The 22,959-nt window shown below is 41.8% G+C and overlaps 4 protein-coding genes across 6 annotated transcripts; 1 reads left to right on the top strand and 3 right to left on the bottom strand.

The window, feature by feature from the left end:
- Positions 1-242: 242 nt before the first annotated feature.
- LOC115692469 (beta-carotene 3-hydroxylase, chloroplastic-like) lies at positions 243-2,462 on the bottom strand. 3 transcript variants are annotated; one of them, XM_056304216.1, is made up of 7 exons: positions 1,928-2,462; positions 1,759-1,818; positions 1,518-1,589; positions 1,263-1,397; positions 928-1,053; positions 715-771; positions 243-590 (listed from the first exon to the last, which is right to left on the bottom strand). In XM_056304216.1, exons 1-7 carry the CDS (start codon positions 2,369-2,371, stop codon positions 573-575), a joined length of 912 nt encoding a protein of 303 aa, XP_056160191.1. In that variant the 5' UTR covers positions 2,372-2,462; the 3' UTR covers positions 243-572. The 3 variants fall into 3 exon arrangements, with proteins under 3 accessions (XP_056160191.1, XP_030475170.2, XP_056160192.1); XM_030619310.2 differs by having other exon boundaries at positions 243-550; XM_056304217.1 differs by lacking the exon at positions 1,759-1,818 and having other exon boundaries at positions 243-550.
- Positions 2,463-4,528: 2,066 nt separating this feature from the next.
- Positions 4,529-8,130, top strand: LOC115692485 (heat shock protein 83). The gene is given in 5 exon segments (XM_030619340.2): positions 4,529-4,967; positions 4,969-4,998; positions 5,749-5,890; positions 6,038-6,318; positions 6,421-8,130. Coding segments are annotated over 5 exon segments (2,097 nt in total). The 5' UTR covers positions 4,529-4,874; the 3' UTR covers positions 7,972-8,130.
- Positions 8,131-8,824: 694 nt separating this feature from the next.
- On the bottom strand, positions 8,825-13,051 carry LOC115692459 (DUF21 domain-containing protein At2g14520-like). The gene is made up of 13 exons (XM_056304290.1): positions 12,372-13,051; positions 12,205-12,281; positions 12,037-12,120; positions 11,834-11,947; positions 11,637-11,723; positions 11,380-11,519; positions 11,208-11,295; positions 11,058-11,131; positions 10,732-10,907; positions 10,396-10,655; positions 9,938-9,984; positions 9,574-9,853; positions 8,825-9,175 (listed from the first exon to the last, which is right to left on the bottom strand). The coding sequence occupies exons 1-13, from the start codon at positions 12,550-12,552 to the stop codon at positions 9,131-9,133; spliced, it is 1,653 nt and encodes a 550-aa protein (XP_056160265.1). The 5' UTR covers positions 12,553-13,051; the 3' UTR covers positions 8,825-9,130.
- A 4,110-nt stretch (positions 13,052-17,161) lies between these two features.
- LOC115692466 (DUF21 domain-containing protein At5g52790-like) lies at positions 17,162-20,822 on the bottom strand. Its single transcript, XM_056304299.1, has 13 exons — positions 20,642-20,822; positions 20,475-20,551; positions 20,307-20,390; positions 20,104-20,217; positions 19,907-19,993; positions 19,650-19,789; positions 19,478-19,565; positions 19,328-19,401; positions 19,028-19,203; positions 18,692-18,903; positions 18,229-18,275; positions 17,864-18,143; positions 17,162-17,447 (listed from the first exon to the last, which is right to left on the bottom strand). Exons 1-13 carry the CDS (start codon positions 20,820-20,822, stop codon positions 17,403-17,405), a joined length of 1,605 nt encoding a protein of 534 aa, XP_056160274.1. The 3' UTR covers positions 17,162-17,402.
- Positions 20,823-22,959: the final 2,137 nt, after the last annotated feature.

The raw sequence follows: 22,959 nt of genomic DNA, 5'->3' as shown, positions 1-22,959 counted from the left end.
CCAACTCTCCTATTCCAAATGTGACAGTCCCTCCTCACCATGTAGTATCAACATAAACGCGAGATTGATCTTAAGAAAATATACAATCACCCTGTCCCGAATCCAACTCTTAAAAGCAAGGCTTAAGAAGACAAAAAGCGTGCTTGTTTCTTGAACATTGTCTTCTGCTAAGATTACGATTCACCATGGGCAATAGTCATATCACTATTACCTAAGGACAGCAAGAAGACAGATTCCTCATATAACGAGATGGACCATGCTTCCACTCTTATAAGAATTGCCAACACCCTTGCAGAAGAACTGATGCTGCGTCCGGCGAAAACCGAAGACCGAACTCGACGGGCAAAGCACACGAAACATCCGTTCCAAAAATGCTTCTTTCTTTTCATCATCATTTACGACAGTTCTCATTCATTTTTTACACCGATGGAAAATTCTAAGTCAAGACAGGGCCGGCCGGTTCCGGCTACGATCCCGAGCCCTTTTACGATTTGGTTCTCCTGCTGATCTCCTTCTCCAGCTCTTCTAGCCCTCCAACTTCCTCGAGCTCCTGCGTCACAACATGTTTCAGCTCACTCCCTCACCAAAAACTAAAATACAGAATCGGTCAACGCAACCAATAATGGGGTCAGTCAAAGGAAAAAACCACACCAATAATTGCCGCCACAAAAGAAAAGGAAGGAAAGAAAACACAGAGACGGGTCGGTCCCCTACCTTAGGTCCGAGGAACAGTCCATATGGCACCCCATTGAATTTGTCCGAGTGGTGGATCTGGAAGAGATGAAAAAAAAATCCAAGGATTGCTCAGGACGAGATCTCCGCCGTCGGATTAACCCATAGAAAAACGACAAAAACAGAATCCCTAAGCAGCCACGTGGAGCGCCCCCATTGGCCGCGGCGCCGATCTCCCCGTATGGGGTTTTGTACCTGGTGGGCTGAGGCGACCCTTCTGAAGTAGGGCACGTCGGCGATGGGGCCCACGGGGAATCGCCTGTGGACGAGGCCGTCGTGGACGAACATGTACGCCATCCCGAACACCGTGATCCCGAGGCCCTGATCGATCGAGCGATAGAGTCAAGAGGGGGGTTGGTCGTCGGAACATCAGCGAGAAAGTAGGCGACGATCGTGGGGCCCGTCTTCCCAGCTCAATTAGAAAGCAAAAGAAAAAAAGGGAGCATAGAATAATCCCAGGCAGGTGATCGCAACGGCAGCCGATTAAGGCGATAATTAAACCGTTGTTAAGCGAGATTCCGGTCACTTACGGCGCCGAAGCAGAGACCGGGGACGAGGCCCTTGTGGAAGAAGCCGTAGGAGAGGAGGGCGATGGCCGGAACGGCGTTGATGATGGCGAAGACGTCGTTGAGCTCGAACGGCCCGTCTCTCGGCCGATGGTGAGACTGACATTCAATCGAAACAAACTTGGGTCAGTTTCTTTCGGCCATGGAGAGGGTATTCAAATGGGAATTCTCTGTTCTCTAAGTCAATGGGCTGCTTGAAATTATGATGAGGGGACAGACCTCGTGCATGTGCCACAGAGAGGCATGCCAGAGAGCTCGGTGAGCCCATCTCGCCCAGAACTCCATGCCCACCTGAAAGTCAAAGAATGCAATGAAGCTCATTTCTCGATTTCGGCACTGAGAACGCAAAATCAGGAATGCCCAACCTTTTCTTTATTTCATCTTCATGCTTCATGAACCCAAAAAGAACGAAATTTTTAAATTCCTGTTCGTGTTTCAATATTGAAAGATGGAAACTTACGGCAGCGCCCACAGAGAGAGCGAATGTGCCGAACATCTCAGACATGGGCACCTGCCGTCCCTGCAAGATTAGAGTGGGAAGAAAAAGGCCAAGCTTTGCATTAGAAATTGATTTCTACGTAGAGGAGAGAACGCGAAAAGAAAAGGGACCGGATTCCGCGGTTTTTTACCTCCATTTGCCACGCGAATCTGTAATAAACGGCCATGACGGCCATGGACGTGATCCCGAAGCTGGACATCACGGCGGCGACGAGGTAGGTGAACCGCTCCGACCTCTTCCGCGCCAATCTCTCGGCGGCGCGCGAGGCCGGGGCCGAGATCTGATCGGACCGCGCGGCGGCGGCTTCGTCGGGGCCGTCTTCTTGCGAGGCGGTGGCGGTTTCGGTTTCGACATGACGGGGGCTCTGTTTCAGGTCCTCCAGAACGAAGCACACCGTGAGGAGCGTCTTCCTCCTAGGGGCGTGGAAGACCGTGCAGTTTCTGGAGAGAGAAGGGGCGGAGGAATGAGAAGAGCGAGAGAGGCAGGTGGGCTGCGGCAGGAGGAGGAGGTTGGAGCTCCCGAGGAGGAATTTGATGGGCTTGGGGATGGCGGCGGTGGACAGGCCTGTCGCCATGGGAGGAGCCAAAGACGGGCCTTCGAGCTCTGTGTGCTTGCGTTGGATCGAGACAGAGAGAGAGAGAGAGAGGGAGAGAGCGGTGGGACTCCGGAAGAGTGAGGAATTGGAGCTGCTCTCAATTGCACCGAGACCACAAATCTTCCTTGAGCAAAGCAGAGACCTTTATTGTATTAGAAAATGTTCTATAGACTCAAGAATTGGGAAGATAGACAAGTGCCCCTCCCTATGTTCTGAATTGCTGAATTGCCACCATTGTTGGTCAATTCGCTATTTCCTCTTTAATATGTATAACAAATTATTAAGAGGGTTAATTCACGTGCTATTCTCGAAAGGATCTCTCATCTGATACGGAATGTTCGGCTCGAGTAACGGTCACTCGATTCGTCCCGAAAGTCAAGAACTCGAGGTCGATGAGCCCGTCACTGCAGCCCAATTGAGCGGAGCGGCACTACTCTCTTGACTTTCACCAAGACTGCACGTGCCGACGAGTGTTTACATGTTTATTTGGGAAGCAGTGATACCCTTCCTCCCTCTATGTCTTTTAATTCGCTGATCTTGCCTCGTGTCTGTAAATTCCCATCCCTCTAACGATATCAGATCGTGTGATTTAACAATGCCTCGCAATGCTAACGACCGGGATAATTTGATCGTACAAATACGAAAAGGGTAAAAGATTTGCCCTGTACTATTATAATAAAGATTAGAGCATCGAAGTCGCACGAGACGGAGAGAAAGTGGACCGGAGAGGAATCGACAAATGACAAGGGGAAAAAAGACAAGGGGGAGAAGAAGGGGCTGGTAGGTTCGTGAAATTTGGGACGAAGTGGAGGGGCAAGTGGGGGACCGATGTGTGGAGGTGAGACAACGACACGTGTCTGGCTCGGACAGGCGAATGTGAGGCCGGTGGGCGGCCGCAGGATTTCGTATGGGAAGCGGACAGCGAATCACGCCGCACCTTTTAGATCCCTTCGTTCCTCTCATGCGTTTTACAAAAATAAAAATAAAAACTGATTTTTCTCAATTTGTTTTTTGATCGATCCTACTCTAATTTTTAATTCACTGTCAGACTTTTATCCTACATCTTACAGGAGGACGTGGGAGTCGAAACCCACGTCTGAAACTATACGTCTCTACCCTAACCCCCTTGAGATGGTGGGAAATTAAACTCCCCACCTCCCCCTTCCCAAGTAGGAAGGGTGGCCACTGAGGCGAACTCCAGTGGTTTTTTTTTTTCTCAATTTAGTCCCCCGTTTTTGCTCGCTCCTAAACGTGGACACGTATCGGCAACCAGCATCTCTAGCTACCTTGACGAACTACCTTTTTAATCGAGGGTCGATAGTGTCGCCTACGCGGACCCGCCCTTTTGGGCTCCACACCCGCCTCCCTTTTTCAGCATCCCTATCGATGCTCGCAAGCGTGGAGCGGAGTGGAACTTTGCCTTGGTCATACGACCTAAACAGACCTGTCAAATGGGTGAGTCGAGTAAAAAATGACTTGGCTCAAATTGAATCATTTAATCTGTTTTAACCCAATTCCATTCAATATAAATTTAGTGATCCGCAACCGACCCGGCACACACACCCGACCCATATTTAATCCAATATAGGAAAACTCGTGCTCAAATTGAGGTGAGAGCGCGAAGAAAGCGAGCGCGAGATCGACCAAGAGCAAGAGAGAGTGAAGAGAGAATAATATACATATATTTTTTATCAGAAAAGAGAAAGTAATAGAGATGAATTCGATTTAAGTAAGTTTTTTGTGAACCCATTTTAACACTCATATTATTAAGGATTTTACTATTCTAAACTTATTTGGTGAATATAGCTAACTCGTATAATAACTCATCTAGTCAAATCTTGGTTAAGAAATAGGATGGCCCATTTTTGACTTGTCGAGATCCAAGTCAAACCCCTGCTTTGGCCCAAGAAATTTCGGCCCGTATCCAATGGAGGAGCATCATTAAGCCGGGCCTTTCGGCCCATAACCCCCTAATCTTCCGAGCAGAACCGGGTCGGGTCACATGGGCCGAGCGATGCCGGGCCGGGTCGAAAGGGATTTATTGACCGCGGGGAAAGAACTTGGATTCGGTGGGTCCCCACCCGGCGGAGGAAGAACGCGCGGGAGAACATTCGAGACTTACCTCCGGGGATCAGTAGGGAGAACGTTCTCGAATTCCAAAAAACACCAGAGCTCGATCCACACCGGCCGGGGGAAAAAACCGACGTCGCCTCCGACGTCGTTTCCCGTTCGTGGAGGAAGAATCCAGAACCACGTCCCCAGCTCTTCGCCCGTTCCCTCCAAGCTATATAAAATGCCGCTCCGCCTCGCCCTCTGCGGTCGCGTAGACAAGGCGTCCGATTCCGATTCCGATTCGCTCGCGCTCTCTGACTCGGCACGCTGATCTTTACTCGTCTCTCTCTCTCTCTCTCTCTCGTTCTCTCGTTCTAGCGTGTTCCGTTGCCTTGTGTGCGGCGGTGTGCGGGGGTGTGTGGCGACGGGAATGGCGGATGCGGAGACGTTCGCGTTCCAGGCGGAGATAAACCAGCTCCTGAGCTTGATCATCAACACCTTCTACAGCAACAAGGAGATCTTCCCTTCGCGAGCTCATCAGCAACTCCTCCGATGTACGTCACCCCTCTCCCCTCTCTCTCTCTGTTGAGCTGTTTGTCTCTCTTCTCTCTCGTTGAGCTGTTTGCTTGCGCGTTCCTGCCTTTTTTTTTTACGTTCCTGGCTGTGGCGTCCGCATCGTGAGCTTTGAGGGAATTAGAATCGTGTCTGTTCGGTCGCGCGGAGAGGAATCGAAACTCACGTTTCACCGAAATTTGGCAGTGGGACTTGGCGATCGAAGGCATCACCGCAACGTGCATAATTCAATGTCTTGTCTGTTGGGTGTAGTTATCCAGTGTGATTTTTGTCTCGGCGCAAGTATTTAGGTCCGTTTGTTTCGCGGAAAACACAGGTTTTGGAAAATATTTTTCTAAAAATAATTGATTATATCGTTTAAAATAATTAGCCAATAAAAAAAAGATTTCGTCATCGATAGTAATTTATGTCCAGACATTTTCATGGACGATAAAAATATTTTTCATTCGTTTCTTTTTGTAAGTGGAATAATCAATCATTTTTACGAAAAAAAATTTCAAATCGTTCATTTTTCGCAAAAAAAACGGACTCTTAGACACAGCAGTTGTGATTCTCGATTTATATTTGCTTGAATTAGACATTTGATGTCTGGTAAAGACTAAGAGCCTCAATCTATAGTAATCGAATGGCTCTGCCTGAACATTGTTGAAGAATAGTTGTGATCAAATGCAATATTGTGATGCCGAAGACGCTATACTAATTCTGCACTCTGTTCGGATTGTGCCCTTTAGGCCTTGGACAAGATTAGATACAAAAGCCTCACGGACAAGAGCAAGCTCGATGGGCAGCCTGAGCTGTTCATTAGGCTGCTGCCAGACAAGGCCAACAAGACCCTTTCGATCATTGACAGTGGCATTGGCATGACTAAAGCAGGTAATGCAATCGGTTGGCTGAGATTAATCAATTTTCTTGTGCACGTCCTTTGGCTCTGTCCCCGTGCGACAGCAGTATTTGTGACATTAAGTTCATTTAAGTTCTGAGACTATCAATAGATATTAACATCTAAGGTGAATTGGACAGATCTTGTGAACAACTTGGGTACGATTGCGAGGTCGGGAACCAAAGAATTCATGGAGGCATTGCAGGCTGGAGCTGATGTGAGCATGATCGGTCAATTTGGTGTCGGTTTCTATTCTGCCTACTTGGTGGCTGAGAAAGTCATTGTGACTTCTAAGCACAATGACGATGAGCAGTACATCTGGGAGTCCCAGGCCGGTGGTTCCTTCACTGTCACGAGAGATGTGAGTGGGGAGCAACTGGGCAGAGGGACCAAGATCACCCTCTTCCTCAAGGAGGACCAGGTGAGTTCCTTTGGGGTTGCATTTATGAATTGGTATAGGAAATATGCATTGTTTTTTATGTTACATGATGCTAACGGTGTCGCATGTCTCTGTTTTCCTCAGCTGGAGTACCTGGAAGAAAGAAGGATTAAGGACCTTGTGAAGAAGCACTCCGAGTTCATTAGCTACCCCATCTACCTATGGACTGAGAAGACAACTGAGAAAGAGATCAGTGATGATGAAGACGATGAACCCAAGAAGGAAGAGGAAGGAGACGTGGAGGATGTCGATGAGGAGAAGGAAGAAAAGAAGTCCAAGAAGAAGAAGATTAAGGAGGTTTCTCATGAGTGGCAGCTCATCAACAAACAGAAACCCATCTGGCTGCGAAAGCCAGAGGAGATCACCAAGGAGGAGTATGCTTCCTTCTACAAGAGTTTGACCAATGATTGGGAAGACCATCTTGCCGTGAAGCACTTCTCTGTCGAGGGGCAGCTTGAATTCAAGGCTATTCTCTTCGTCCCAAAACGTGCTCCGTTTGATCTCTTTGATACTCGCAAGAAGATGAACAACATCAAGCTCTATGTTAGGAGGGTGTTCATTATGGACAACTGCGAGGAGCTCATTCCGGAGTATCTTGGATTTGTGAAGGGAGTTGTCGATTCTGATGACTTGCCCCTCAACATTTCTCGTGAGATGCTGCAACAGAACAAGATTCTGAAGGTCATCAGGAAGAATCTTGTCAAGAAGTGCATTGAGATGTTCAATGAGATTGCAGAGAACAAGGAGGACTACAAGAAGTTCTATGAGGCCTTCTCGAAGAACTTGAAACTGGGTATCCATGAAGACAGCCAGAACAGGGCTAAAATCGCAGACCTCCTTCGGTACCACTCGACAAAGAGTGGTGAGGAAATGACAAGTCTGAAGGATTATGTCACCAGGATGAAGGAGGGCCAGAAGGATATCTACTACATCACTGGTGAAAGCAAGAAGGCTGTTGAGAACTCTCCATTCCTGGAGCGGCTCAAGAAGAAGGGCTATGAGGTGCTTTTCATGGTGGACGCAATCGATGAGTATGCTGTAGGACAACTGAAGGAGTATGATGGAAAGAAGTTGGTCTCTGCAACCAAAGAGGGCCTGAAGCTCGATGACAGCGAGGAAGAGAAGAAGAAAAAGGAGGAGAAAAAGAAGTCTTTTGAGAACTTGTGCAAGATAATCAAGGACATTTTGGGAGACAAAGTTGAGAAAGTGGTGGTATCGGACAGAATTGTGGACTCTCCTTGCTGTCTGGTGACTGGAGAATATGGTTGGTCCGCAAATATGGAGAGGATCATGAAGGCTCAGGCTCTGAGGGACAACAGCATGAGCTCTTACATGTCAAGCAAGAAGACAATGGAGATCAACCCAGACAATGGCATCATGGAGGAGCTGAGAAAGAGAGCTGAGGCTGATAAGAACGACAAGTCAGTCAAGGACTTGGTGATGTTGCTATTCGAGACTGCTCTTTTAACATCTGGTTTCAGTCTCGATGACCCCAACACTTTCGCAGCGAGGATTCACAGGATGCTGAAGCTCGGTCTGAGCATCGATGAGGATGAGACTGCTGGTGATGATGTTGACATGCCTGCGCTGGAAGAGGATGTTGCCGAGGAAAGCAAGATGGAGGAAGTCGACTAAGCTTCTGCGACATGGAAAGTAAACTCTGTTTTGTATTAGTGTCATAGATAGAAAAGTTTCTAAGTGGTAACTTGTGATATTGTATCCGTAAGGGCTTATGAGCTGGAAAGAGTATGATGTTTTGTGCTGACAATAGTGTATAAATTACTTGGTCTGGCATATCTTTTCATCGTGTCTAATCTTGAACATGCCCAAACATCCTCTGCATCGGAATTTCAGGGGGGCTTCTCCTTCAGGCTTCATTGTTGCGAGAATTCGACTTGGAAATGTAAGAATCTCACAAAGTTCAGTGCATGCCGTGTCGCAGAGACCGAAGGCATGAGCATGCTCGAACTGTGAGTGCGGAATGGTGAACTAGAAATGTTGGCTTACTTGCACACCCAATATATCATATAACCCTTTTAGTGTGTTGGTGGAACATAATAAAACATTCGTTTTGCTCTCTGACAGAAATAGAACTTTAAAGGGAATTATTTTGGTTCAATTTACTCCTTTTTGACTTGCTTGGTCGAGTTTTCTATTTTGGAAACGAACTAATCACATAATATCCCCAGTAATTTGGATCTCTTTTCAAACTGTGTCGATATTTTTCCATGGTGGAAGAAATACAGAGTACTGAAAGGAGTACTGCTTCGTGGCTCTGTATAATAACAGTTTACTCTCATTAGTTGGGAATCTTTATGATTTCCCTAGCTTTTATCTGTTTTCCTGGAAGCAGGATCATGACTCTGCTCTGTATCTCAAACAGATGAGCGGGCTACCGTTCGTTGCACATGTGTAGCATTTCCTACAAAATGGTCTCTCTACTCCTCCACATATGTCGGAGTTAGAGTTGTACTAATCTGCACCAAAGTTCATGCAAAAAGCGAAATTAAAGACTGCATAGTTTAGTCAATCAGCTTTAACCGTGTTCAAATTGTCTCGTAGAATTCCGTACAGCAATGTCAACTGGTTCCGAATGTTCAGGATTACCCCATCCATGAAATGCTAGCAAAATAGAGTATTGGGGAAAGAAAGTCCCTCATTAAATTTCAATACAGTGTCCTATGAGTTACTTTCTGCATACAAGGAAAATCGGAGCGTCGCTTCTTTGCTTCACATGCTGTGTTCCTTCCTTTCCGTGAATCAGTAATAATACAGGGTGTCTTTGGCAATCAACTCATGGAACACTCGATTTTTTTAGTTTCTCATATTTTTTTGAACCCTGAAACGCAAACAGGAAGGAGAAAATGCATCAATGCCAGATCCTGGATGTATAGACTCCGACAGCCAAAAGAAAAATAATGCATGCTAATATGGTATTCGTCTATACTAGGATTGAGACCAGACTTGAAAGCGAGTGAACTACGCAATAAATGGTTCATTTCGGAACTATAAGCCAACGGTGCATCTTTATTTTCAGTATTAATGAAATCTAGTGTTGACGAATAAATTAACCTAGCAACTAGCAAGATCTTCGAGATATCTGGTGAGAGCGCCATACTGCTGTTGGAACTGAAAAGATATAGCAAATGAAGATGTTCAAGACCTATTAATCGTCAAATCTTTTGGGTAGATGATGTTTAGCATTTACCAGTATCATATTCAAGTGAGGAGTCTTACTGGGGATGGTGAAGTGGGAAAGAGGCCTGAATGTCTTGATGGAGTTATTGGCCTGGAATCTCCAGGGGAATTGCACAATGTTGGCCTTATGAATGGTGACTGACTCCACGCAGTGATTGGCGAACGCAAAATAGGAGTATGATTGCATGAGGAAACTGGCGTAGGGTGATACGAGGAAACTGGAGACATGACTGGCGTCCGCCAGTTTATCTGAGATGCTGATGCTGCTCCGGGCGATCTAGATAATGACAGTCTCGAAGGTCCCATGCTGATGCTAATTCTAAGACAGGATAGTAGGAGACAAGATTAGCTAAAGGAGAAAAGAGAACATATTAATGCACCTCTCAACTAACTAGCTTCTTACTTGTTATAAACATCGACGTACTCATCTGTCTCGTCCAGTATTTCTTCCTGCGTCAAAAGATTAATAGTTAGACATACACATGAATCAACTCAAACTATTCATGCATCAGTAGACTTAGCTTTCACGTTACTGATTTCCAAAGACGTAAAAGATGTGACATCAAACAGATTGAACAAGCAAATCGACAACATGCCTGAAAAATAGATCAGCAAATTTCTAATGATGCAAATAGAAGCGCTATAAAATTTAGACACGCTACTTTTATATTCATCTGGTGAAAGAGAACTGCATATGCCATTGTCAATGTCAGATACCATTTGTCTAACCTAAACAAGATTACACTGGATCACTTACATAATCCGAGAGGTCATCCCTAATCTATATGCTTACGCCTGTAGATGCAGAGAAAGAAGAATTTACAGACTTACAAGTGACAAGCACTATACTATGTGTCTGACCTGTAAAAGTTCCTCAATGACATCCTCCAATGTGATGATGCCGACGACTTCATCCTCCGTACTCGGGATAGATTCCCAATCTTCCTTTAAGATATTGTCCTCTCCTTGCTTCAGTTTCTTCGACTGGGAGAATGATTTTTTGGGCAGTTCAGGCATATTCTTCTGATTTGGGCTTTGGGCTTCATTATCAGTGGAGTACACAGACGGCGAGTTTCTAAACATGATACGTTGCTCTTTCAGCCCGAATTGATGACCAGAGCCTGCGAAAGGTTCTCGTAAGAAGTTTCTATCTTCTGTAATCACCTTAAATCAATCAGAGAAGACAATTGCTCTTACCTCTTATGTTACCTTGTTGTTTTGAATCTGAATCCACATTTATGCTGATTGTGGTAGGTTTTGCATTTTCTCCAATGTCATTTAAGCCCTTTTTGCATTTTATAACCACAGCCATGTGGCTGTGACCCTTTTGGAATTGGTTTAATATATCATATAGAGGCAAATAATCCTGAACCCTGCTAGAGATCATCAAAAATTGTATGAAATACGCACTCTTCCGATTAGCCGGGACACTTTAAGCGGCTAAAAAAACAACTTTGCAGAGGAAAAATTGTAAAAAGAAACTCAGAATTATCAAAAGCAAGTTTACCCAAAAACTTAGGTACCTAGGAATTTTCCTAATGGTAACATCTTTGACAGGGGTTTCATCTTCTGGGTTGCAGTTGATCAAGTTTTTCACCTTCATCCAGAAGAGAACGGCTATTATTACAAGATAAACGATCTGACACACAAATTCTAGAGAGAGTTCACCTTACCAAAATAAGGCCGATTATGTTAGTTGGGCTCCCCGAGTAAATGGGTACACGGCTATGCCCCTTCCTAATGATCAGTCCCATTGTTTCCCTAAGAAAACCGAACTTGAAATTATAATCTAAGCAATGAAAAGTATTCATACTAAACGAAAAGCAGACGTGAGTGGAGCTGTACTTGTCGAGTTTAGAGTTCATGTCGAGACCAAATATGTCTGATATCGGCGTCATGGCATCTTTAGCAGTCTTCTGAGTCATATCCAAAGCTCCAGCAATGATGGTTGTTTCGTCGTGCGTCAATTCTCCGCCTTTCCCAGCCTAGACAATTTACATGACAATGACAATATGATCAACTTTCTATATCTTTTCTTGAAGTTCCGATCCTGCCATTCCAAGTTCATTTGTTGTGAATCCCAAAGCAGACACGAGACTTACCTGATTCCCGTGCATATCAACAAACATTTTCAGCTCTGCCCGCCGTAGAAGTGCCGAGTGTCCTTTACCGAGCAACCAATCCAATGCCTAACATGAAATCCACAATGCCATTAGGACTACAATGCAGTTTCTTTTATATTATCAGAACTCAAGTTCATTGGTCGTTATCAGTTTGAGACTAGGAATCAGTGCACTACCTTACTGATCGGGTAAGCTATAGGGAAGGCGACTATTACAAGCAACCGGACAACAAAAGACAATTTCGCTCCAACACTTAGCCCATATTTAGAACAAACAGCTTGTGGAATAATCTGTCATGGAAAGGAGAGAACACTAATTCAGAGTCGCTCGTCACATACCTACATAAAAAATCACATCGATTGAACTCCGAGTCTCTTACCTCACCGAAAGCAAGTATGAGTGTGACCGAGATCACTACAGAGGCCCACGCTGGAAGAAGCGCGTCAAGGAAGATCGGCAAAGCCTTTGGAGAAAATCATCAAGAATCAGATACCAAATAGAGACAAACCATACATAGAAAACCATATGAAGGAACGTCTTTATCTACCTCCATAGCTATGGAGTTGCATATGAGAAGTGTGCATAGGAGTAAATGCTGATTCTTAACCAAGGGAAGGATTTTTGCTGCGACCACGAGAGATCAATGAAGACTAATTACTTCAGAAGACAAATGCTAATTAAGGAGTGGAAAAGAACGGAAGATTAAAGTTCCACCTGCATTTTTCCTATCCTGAGGCTGACCAGCTTTCGCAAGAATCTCGAGATCGACCAAGCTAAGCGACATGAGTCCCAGCGTGAGGCCTGACATGAGGCCGGCAAAGCACACAAGAGAAATGCACACCACTAAATAGACCCAGAACATTGACTCGCAGCATGGCACATCATTAGCAGCCATTTTAGGCCTTGGGGAGTGGAATGAAAAGCTTTTGAGAAGATGACTACTGTCGCAGATAAGAATGAAGCGAAAGTTGAGGGCTATTAATATTGAAGCTTTCAGCTTGTATGAGATGTTTTTATGAATTCAGAGATCAAAATCTTGCGAGGATGATGACAAATGACACCGACTTTGGTGCGTCATTACGGCAAAATGCCCAGTCCTAACTGCCAAAAACTTGATAAGTGAAACTGCAACACTAGCAGTACTTTTTTCTCCAGGAGCAAAAACAAAATGAGACAGATGCTGTCATCATCCATAATCACCCCACCGATCACAATAATAAATGGCTTTCCATTAAGACAAACACAAAAAGGAAACATCAACAAGAAAGATGACGAAAGAAGATGGGCCATTGCTGAATCCCATCATCTGTTCATCAGTTACCAGCTTGAAGAAGAGAGAAATTGTTCCAGGGAAGGTGCAACAACTGAATCTGAGCCAGTACATGTATGTGAATACGATATCTATATTGTCAAAGTAGGCATCTCTACTCTTCAATCAATGAATTTGCTTCCGCGAGGAACTCATCTTCCGAAGAATCATGAAACTTTGCATGTCCCGATATTAAAATAGTGTGAAAAACGCGTTTAATCAATGCATCTTCAATCTGTCATGCATGACCAGATCAATCAGATTCGAACAAAATAAAATATTAAACCCGAAGTGGGCTATAGCAGCAATGGTGTAGCAGGTATGGCACTTTGGACCTCTTATTTTAATAGTGCATCAGCACATAAATAGCTGGCTATCTTAACCCATGAACGGTTCCAATTAAGGATAGAAGAGACCACCTAGCTTACTTCAAACCTGTGACGCTGCTAAACAGTGGGGGCAAATCCTAGCTGGCTATCTTAACCCATGAACGGTTCCAATTAAGGATAGAAGAGACCACCTAGCTTACTTCAAACCTGTGACGCTGCTAAACAGTGGGGGCAAATCCTTCTTTAGCTGTGGAAAAAAAAGAGATAAAGGTACTGGATGAATTTCCCTAATTACAAAAAAAAAAACACTCATAATTTTATTTTATTTTATTTTTGGTCGAAAACACTCATAATTGAATTTGATCATTGAAAGCGACTTAGTTAGGTATTTGAGATCAATGACGATTGACCCAGAAGTGCCTACCTCAAAAAGCACCACTTTTACGTCCCCAGCCACCATCTGCTTACTTGAGTAGCATTGGTTGAGTTTAATATTTGGTAAGATTAGGTTGGACCGATTTGTTAAAACGATTGAGAAGGATGGATTCAGCTTTCTTCCGATAAAATAATCCGTTTATCCTTCCCATATAGCACGCTTTCGTCTCGTGTCGAGAGAAATGAATGATGCGGAAAGGAAAATGTGAGGAAGTTCTTGTATATTTCTATGTACATAACAAAGAGTACATGACCCGGCTTTTCAAGATGACTAATTAAAGTAACCGAATGTTATAATATCGATTTACATTCAATCAGGAAGATATCCAAAATCTCCTCCACATCCTAAGCATTTCTTACATTGAGAATGCCAAACCTCTCTCTCCACGAAATGCATTAGCTTACTTGCCGTGCATGCGTTGAGACTCCCATCAGTTTTTAGGATTTAATACATTGAGGGAAAAAGAAATATCATATTATATCGAAGTGGTATAGTGATTCTTTGCTTTATAGTGAAGTAAGAATGTGTAATCACAAATAACATTATAATATATATATATATATATCTCCCGAGTTTATGTTGTTTGGTGTATAAGATGTAATTATTGGAGAGGCTTCTATTTTTCGAGTTTTCCTATTGACATTAAACTTCTACTGATTGATTGATATCACAAGATAATACATAGATAGACATCATACGTGTGAATAAATTCTCACAGGCTGAATTTTCTTGTTTTATTTCAACTATATATGTATAGTTTTGCTCTAATCCTGTTAAACATTAGGATATGAAGACAATTGAAAATGGTGAAAATCAAAGGTGATAACTCACTGAAAAAGTGTCGTCCCACGCCGAGAGGCTCAATGACTTTGTGACTTATGTGCCCTCCACGAATTTAATATCAAATCGACAAATTAAATAAACTCAATGCAATTTTCCATGATTAATGTCAACTTCAGAAAATAAGATCCAATAAATAAAGATGAACGTCGGCATGCGAAGCTCAAGACACATGCATATAAAAGTGACGACACAAATTGAGATACGTTAAGGAGTCTCATCTTATGTTAATATACAAAACTCATGCCCCTTTTAAATTAATGGACGTGGACATTAAACTTGGATTTTTCTTGAACACTTATGGAGTCAATGAGATCGCAATATTGTTTTATTTTGTGGATTTTACATATAATTTATCTTAGTACAGATGTAGTCGTAGCGTCGGATGAATGGATTTCACTGTCAAGCTTGCCAGAGTAAATGCATTGATTATGCGATTTTTTTTGGTCGAAATTGATTATGCCATATGAGGAGGTTAAAAAATGCTTATTAGTTTATTTGGGTGTTTGTCCGTATCTTGCAGAATATTTGAACTAATTTTTTTGGTTTTTTTATATATTTTAATTTGCAAGCAAAATTTCAAATTGATTATCGCTCCAATTTCACTAGGATTTATGCGATTCTCATTTCTTAAGATTCCTATTGCGTTGTTTTTTTTGCCCATTTTATGGGCTAAAACTAGCCGATTATTTTTGCACGACCATTAATAACATGCATGCACTTAAAGACATGCGGTTAAGTGTATTCGACTTAAATTATTGGTTCCGTTTGTTTCGCAGAAAATGTGACATTTCTAGAAAATATTTTTTGGAAATCATTTTTCAGGATAATTACAATAATTTCTGGTATTTTGTTGAGACCTACAAATGAACTGAAAAATATTTTCTGTCGTTTCGTAAGGCAAATCTTATTTGATTTTCCTAAATAGACATACACTATTCAGGTAGGAAAATTACCAAAATTGGATGTCAGCCGTCCTATGTGGCACGGTCGGCAATCGGCAAAGAAAGAAAGAAAAAGAAAAAGAAAGAAAAGAAGAAAAAAATAAAAATTATTAAAAATATGTAAAAATTATCCATGTCAGCACCGCCGTGCCACTTAGGATGGCTGACGTCTATGTCAGCAATTTCGGGCCTGACATCCCGGGCACCAGTGTCCCGGGGTCTTGGGCAGGGCTTAGATGGACTTGGGCTCGACCTCGATGGACCCGGGTGTCAAGGACCCTGCCTTGCTGCTAAGAACTCGAGAACGAGCGTTGGGGTTCATGTGTTCAAGCGCAAAGTTTTTAGTCAAAACGTCGATAGCTAGTCATATTTTGCAAAATGATTTTCGATTTGTGAAAGAGGAAATTATTTTCCCGAGTTTAAGCTTTGTAGGAAAACCTTTTCCATTGATTTATTTTCTTAAATCAAACAAATGCCGGAAAATGGGAAAAATGTTTTCTTAAAAATCGGTTTCGCGGAAAATGAGTAATTTGGCAAAAAATTTTCGTAAAAATAATCATTTATATTGCTTGAAATAATTAGGTAAAAATAATTTTTTTTTAAATATTTTCGTAGACGAAGAAAATATTTTTTGTTTACTCATTTTTATAAGTGATATAAATAATTTCTTTTCAGAACAATTCATTTTCTGGAAAAACAAACCAATCTAGTAACTTTCTACTATCGATGTCAACTTCAGAAAATCAGATCTGATAAGTCAAGATGGAAGTCCACAGGGGAAGCGTAAGACACCAGCATATAAAAAGTGATGAGACAGGCTGGGACACGTTAAGAAGTCTATTACGACTCATGCCAGCACACGACACTCATGCACACGTGGAATCAACGAATGTGTATCCGAAACTTTGATTTTCTCGAACGCGTCACATTTTTTTATTTTATTTTATGGAGTCAGTGAGATAGCAACAGTGTTTTGGTTTGTTAGTTATACACGTAATTTATCTTAGTATAATGAAAAAATGACACAAATCGTCCATGAACTTTGATTCAATATGCAATATGATCTATGAACTTTTAATTTGTTCAACGCGGTTCTTGAACTTTAGAATTTGCCAACATTATCCCTGAAACTTTCAATTTGTTTAATGTGGTCCTTGAACTTTTGATACATGTCTAATCTAGATCATATGAAAATGTTCACTATTGTTTTTGAACTTGAAATAATGAAATGATAACAATGAACATTTTCATATAATCTAGGGACTAACTTGAACATGTACCAAAAATTTATGGACCACATTGAATAAATTAAATATTTAGGGATTACATTGCATATTGAGTCAAAGTTCATAAATTATTCGTAACATTATTGATAATATATTTACAGTGCTGACATCAGGTGATTTTAGTCAACTTTCAAAACAATGTACAGTTAAATGGATTTCGTCATCAAGCTGGCCAGAGTTAGTAAGGTTTTTTCCTTTTGGTCGGCGAGTAAGTAAGTTGAAAAGGTGAAAAAATGTTCATTATTTTATTGGGCGTCTGCCTGTATCTTTCGTAATATTCTAATCAGTGCTATCAAAATAGGTTACTAACCATTGGTACATAGATAGGATAAAGTCCGCTGAGTTTGAAGGAGTGGAGTGAGGCAAGTTTCTTGGCTCATAACAGTGAATTTTGATCGAGTAATAGGAATGTTCACGGCAAGTCTGAATAGTGCAAGTGAAAAAGGTACGGTAAGATTATATATTGATGTGTTTTAGTAATATGAGTCGGGTACGAGTTACTTTCTGCGTATAAGAGAATCGGAGCTTCGCTTCTTTGCTTCACATGCTGTGCTCCTTCCTTTCCATGAATCAGTAATCCACGGTGTGTCTGGGAATCAACTCATGGAACACTTGATTTTTTCAGTTTCTCGTATTTTTTTGAACCCTGAAACGAAACCAGGAAAGAGAACATGCGTCAATGCCAGATCCTGGACGTATCGACTCCGAAAGGCAAAAGAAAAATGATGCATGCCATTACAGTGAACTCTGCAATAAATGTATCGTCCATACTAGGATTGAGACCAGACTTGAAAGTGAGTGAACTATGCAATAAATGGTTCATTTCAGAACTATAAACAACGGTGCATCTTTATTTTCAGTTTATATCGAAATCTAGTGTTGACGAATTTAATAAACTTAGCAACAAGCAAGATCTTCGAGATATCTGGTGAAAGTGCCGTACTGCTGTTGGAACTGAAAAGATTTAGCAGATTAAGATGATCGAGGCCTACTAATCGTCAAATCTTTCGGGTAATTGATGCTTAACATTTACCAGCATCATATTCAAGTGAGGAGTCTTACTGGGGATGGTGGAGTGGGAAAGAGGCCTGAATGTCTCGATGGAGTTTTTGGCATGGAATCTCCAGGGGAATTGCACAATGTTGGCCTTACGAAGGGTGACTGACTCCACGCAGTGATTGGCGAACGCAAAATAGGAGTATGATTGCATGAGGAAACCGGCGTAGGGTGATACGAGGAAACTGGAGACATGACTGGCGTGCGCCAGTTTATCTGAGATGCCGATGCTGCTCCGGGCGATCTAGATAATGACGTTCTCGTAGGTACCATGCTGATGTTAATTCTAAGACAAGGTGGTAGGGGACAAGATTAGCTAATGGAAAAAAACAGAACATATTAATGCACCTCTCAACTAACTAGCTTCTTACTTGTTATAAACATCAACGTACTCATCTGTCTCGTCCAGTATTTCTTCCTGCATCAAAAGATAGATAGTTAGACATACACATGAATCAACTTTGAACTATTCATGCATCAGTGGACGTAGCTTTCACATGTACTGATTTCTAAAGACATAAACATAAGAAGATTTGACATCAAACAGATTGAACAAGCAAATCGACAACATGCCTGAAAAATAGATCAGCAAATCTCTAATGATGCAAATAGAAGCGTTATAAAATTAAGACACGCTACTTTTATATTCATATGGTGAAAGAGAATTGCATATGCCATTGTCAATGTCAGATACCATTTGTCTAACCTAAACAAGATTAAACTGGATCACTTAATCTGAGAGGTCATCCCTAATTTATATGCTTCCACCTGGAGATGCAGAGAAAGAAGAATTTACAGACTTACAAGTGACAAGCACTATATTATGTATCTGACCTGTAAAAGTTCCTCAATGACATCCTCCAATGTGATGATGCCGACGACTTCATCCTCCGTACTCGGGATAGATTCCCAATCTTCCTTTAAGATATTTTCCTCTCCTTGCTTCAGTGTCTTCAACTGGGAGTATGATCTTTTGGGTAGCTCAGTCATATTCTTCTGATATGGGCTTTGGGTTTCATTATCAGTGGAGTACACGGACGGCGAGTCTTTTGACATGTTACGTTGCTCTTTCAGCCCCAATTGATGACCAGAGCCTGTGAAAGGTTCTCGTAAGAAGTTCCTATCTTCTGTAATCACCTTAAATCGATCAGAGAAGACAATTGCTCTTACCTCTTATGTTACTTTGTTGTTTTGAATCTGAATCCACATTTATACTGATTGTGTTAGGTTTTGCATTTTCTCCAATGTCATTTAATCCCTTTTTGCATTTTATAACCACAGCCATGTGGCTATGACCCTTTTGGAATTGGTTTAATATATCATATAGAGGCAAACAATCCTGAACCCTGAGTAAATGGGAACTCAGATTAGCCTGGACACTTAAGCTGCTAAAAGACAACTTTGCAGAGGAAAAATTGTAAAAAGAATCTCAGAATTATCAAAAACAAATTTACCCAAAAACTTATGTACCTAGGAATTTTCCTAATGGTAACATCTTTGACAAGGGTATCATCTTCTGAGCGGCACTTGATCAAGTTTTTCACCTTCATCCAGAAGAGAACGGCCATAATTAGTGGATAAATGATCTGACACACAAATATTAGAGAGAGTTCGCCTTACCAAAATTAGGCCGATTATGTTTATTGGGCTCCCCGAGTAAACGGGTACACGGCTATGCCCCTTCCTAATTATCAGCCCCATTGTTTCCCTAAGAAAACCGAACTTGAAATTATAATCTAAGCAATGAAAAGTATTCATATTAAACGAAATGCAGATGTGAGAGGAGCTGTACTCATCGAGTTTAGAGTTTGTGTCGAGACAAAATACGTCTGATATCGGCGTCATGGCATCGTTAGCAGTCTTCTGAGTCATATCCAAAGCTCCAGCAATGATGGTTGTTTCGTCGTGCGTCAATTCTCCGCCTTTCCCAGCCTAGACAATTTACATGACAATGACAATATGATCAACTTTATATCTCTTTTCTCGAAGTTCCGATCCTGCTATTCCAAGTTCATTTGTCGTGAATCCCGAAGCAGACACGGGACTTACCTTATTCCCGTGCATATCTACAAACATTTTCAGCTCTGCCCGCCGAAGAAGTGCTGAGTGTCCTTTACCGAGCAACCAATCCAATGCCTAACATGAAATCCACAATGCCATTAGGACTACAATGCAGTTTCTTTTATATTACCAGAACTCAAGTTCGTTGGTCGATATCAGTTCGAGACTAGGATTCAGTGCACTACCTTACTGATCGGGTAAGCTATAGGGAAGACGATTATTACAAGCAACCGGACAACAAAAGACAATTTCGCTCCAACACTTAGCCCATATCGAGAACAAACAGCTTGTGGAATAATCTGTCATGCAAAGGAGAGAACACTAATTCAGAGTCACTCGACACATATGTACATAAATAGCCTCATCAAGTGAATGCCGAATCTCTTACCTCACCGAAAGCAAGTATGAGTGTGACCGAGATCAATACAGAGGCCCATGGTGGAAGAAGCGCATCAATGAAGATCGGCAAAGCCTTTGTAAAAAATCATCAAGGATCAGATACCAAATAGAGACAAACCATACATAGAAAACCAAATGAAGGAACGTATTTGTTTACCTCCATAGCTATGGAGTTGCATATGAGAAGTGTGCATAGGAGTAAATGCTGATTCTTAACCAAGGGAAGGATTTTTTCTGCGACCATGAGAGATCGATGAAGACTAATTACTTCAAAAGACAAATGCCAATTAAAGAGTGGAAAAGAACGGAAGATTAAAGTCCCACCTGCATTTTTCCTATCCTGAGGCTGACCAGCTTTCGCAAGAATCTCGAGATCGACCAAGCTAAGCGACATGAGTCCGAGAGTGAGGCCTGACATGAGGCCGGCGAAGCACACAAGAGAAATGCACACCAGTAGATAGACCCAGAACATGGACCCACAACATGGCACATCCTTAGCAGCCATTTTAGGCCTTGGGAATGGAATGAAAAGCTTTTTAAGAAGATGACTAGTGTTATAGATAAGAATGAAGTGAAAGTTGAGGGCTATTTATATTGCAGGCTTGGGCTGTATGAGATGTTGTTATGACTTCAGAGACAAATCCTTGCGAGGATGATAAAAAATGGCACGGACTTTGGCTCGTCATTACGCAAAATGCCAAGTCCTAACTGATAAAACTTGATAAGTGAAACTGCAACACCTTTTCTCCATGAGCAAAAACAAAATGAGACAGAAGCTGTCATCATCCATGATCACCCCACCACAATAAGATAAGGCTTTCCATTAAGACGAAAAAAAGCAGAAGGTAATTTCAACACAAAGATGGAGAAAGAAATTGGGTCATTGCTGAATCCCATCATCTGTTCCTCAGTTACCAGCTTGAGGAAGATGAATTGTTCAAGGGAAGGTGCAACAACTGTAGCTGAGCCAGTACACATCATGAATACGATATATGAATTGTCAAGCTCGGAATCTCTACTCTTCGACCAATGATTTTGCTTCCAAAAAATTATGAAACTTTGCACGGCTCGTTCTATTAGAATAGTGTAAAAAATTGCATGTAATTAATGCATCGTCAATCTGTCACGCATGCGCATTTCATGCATGCCTGCAATCAGACTCGGACCCAATAACATATTAAAACCGAAGTGTGCTATAGCAGCAATCGTATAGCAGGTATGGCACTTTGTACCTCTTATTCTATTAATCCATTAGCACATAAATAGCTGGCTATCTTAAACCATGAAATGCTCCAATTAAGGATTGAAAAGACCACCCTACTTCATTCCTGTGACCGTGCTGAACAATGGGGCAAATCTTTGTTTACTAAATGAATTTCTCTAATTAAAAAAACACTCATAAATGAGTGTGATTATTGAAAGCGACTTAGTTAGGCATAAGAGACGAATGACGATTGACCCAGAAGTGCCTGCCTGAAAAGCACCACTTTCACGTCCCCAGTCACTATCTGTTTACTTGAGTAGCATTGATTGAGTTTTAATAAAGGTAAGATTAGGTTGGACCAATTTATAAAAACGAAGGATAGATTAAGATTTCTTCCGATACAGTAATCCGCTTGTCTATTCCATATAGCATATAGCACGCATTCATCTAATGTTGAGAGATAAGAATGACGCGAAAAAGAAAATTTGAGGAAGTTATTGTATATTTTTATGTACATAACGAAGAGTGCATGAATCGACTTTTCAAGATGGCTATCTAAAGTAACAGAATATTTTAATATCGATTACAATCAATTAGGAAAATATCTAGAATCTCCTAAATATCCTAAGTATTTCAAACATTGAGAATGCCAAACCTCTCTCTCCACTAAATGCATTAGCTTACTTGTCGTGCATGCATTGTGACTCCCGTTAATTTTTAGGATTTAATACATTGAGTGAACAAAAAAAAAAATACCATATTATATCGAAGTGGTATAGTGATTCTTTACTTTATAATGAAGCAAGTATGTGTAATAACAAATAGCATTTATCGTATTATAATATTAGTATAAGATGTACTTATTGGATAGGCTTCTATTTTTCGAGTTTGCCTAATTGACATTACACTGCTACTGATCGAATAATATCACAAGATATACATAGATAGACGACATCATACATGTGAATAAATTTTCACAGGTTAAATTTTCTTGTTTTATTTGAACTATATATGTATAGTTTAGCTCTAATCTTGTTAAACTTTAAGATATGAAGAAAATTGAAAATGGTGAAAATCAAAGGTGATAACTCAACCACCCGCCTGGGTGGCGCTGCTGGAGCGCGCACTCTTCCTCTCGCAAAAGGTTGAGTGTTCGAATCCCGGGTGCCGCAGGGTGACTTAACCGGTGCACGTGTGTGGTGGCTAGCACGTGTCGCCCCCAGGGTTTATCTCCCGGCTGTCGGCCGTGCGGGGGTTCCCTGGGTCATAAAAAAAAAAAAAAAAAAGGTGATAACTCACTGAAAAAGTGTCGTCCCACGCGAGAGGCTCGACGACTTTGTGACTTGAGTGCCCTCCACGAATTTAATATCAAATTGACAAATTAAATAAACTCGATGCAATTTTCCATGATTAATGTCAACTTCAGAAAGTAAGATCC

This window comes from Syzygium oleosum, unplaced genomic scaffold (assembly GCF_021117445.2).
Source record: "Syzygium oleosum isolate NSW1041296 unplaced genomic scaffold, Sole_v2.1 Sole_v2.31, whole genome shotgun sequence".
NCBI lineage: Eukaryota > Viridiplantae > Streptophyta > Magnoliopsida > Myrtales > Myrtaceae > Syzygium > Syzygium oleosum.
Note: the sequence above shows the minus strand (reverse complement) of the source record. Positions and strands in the feature narration are given on the sequence as shown.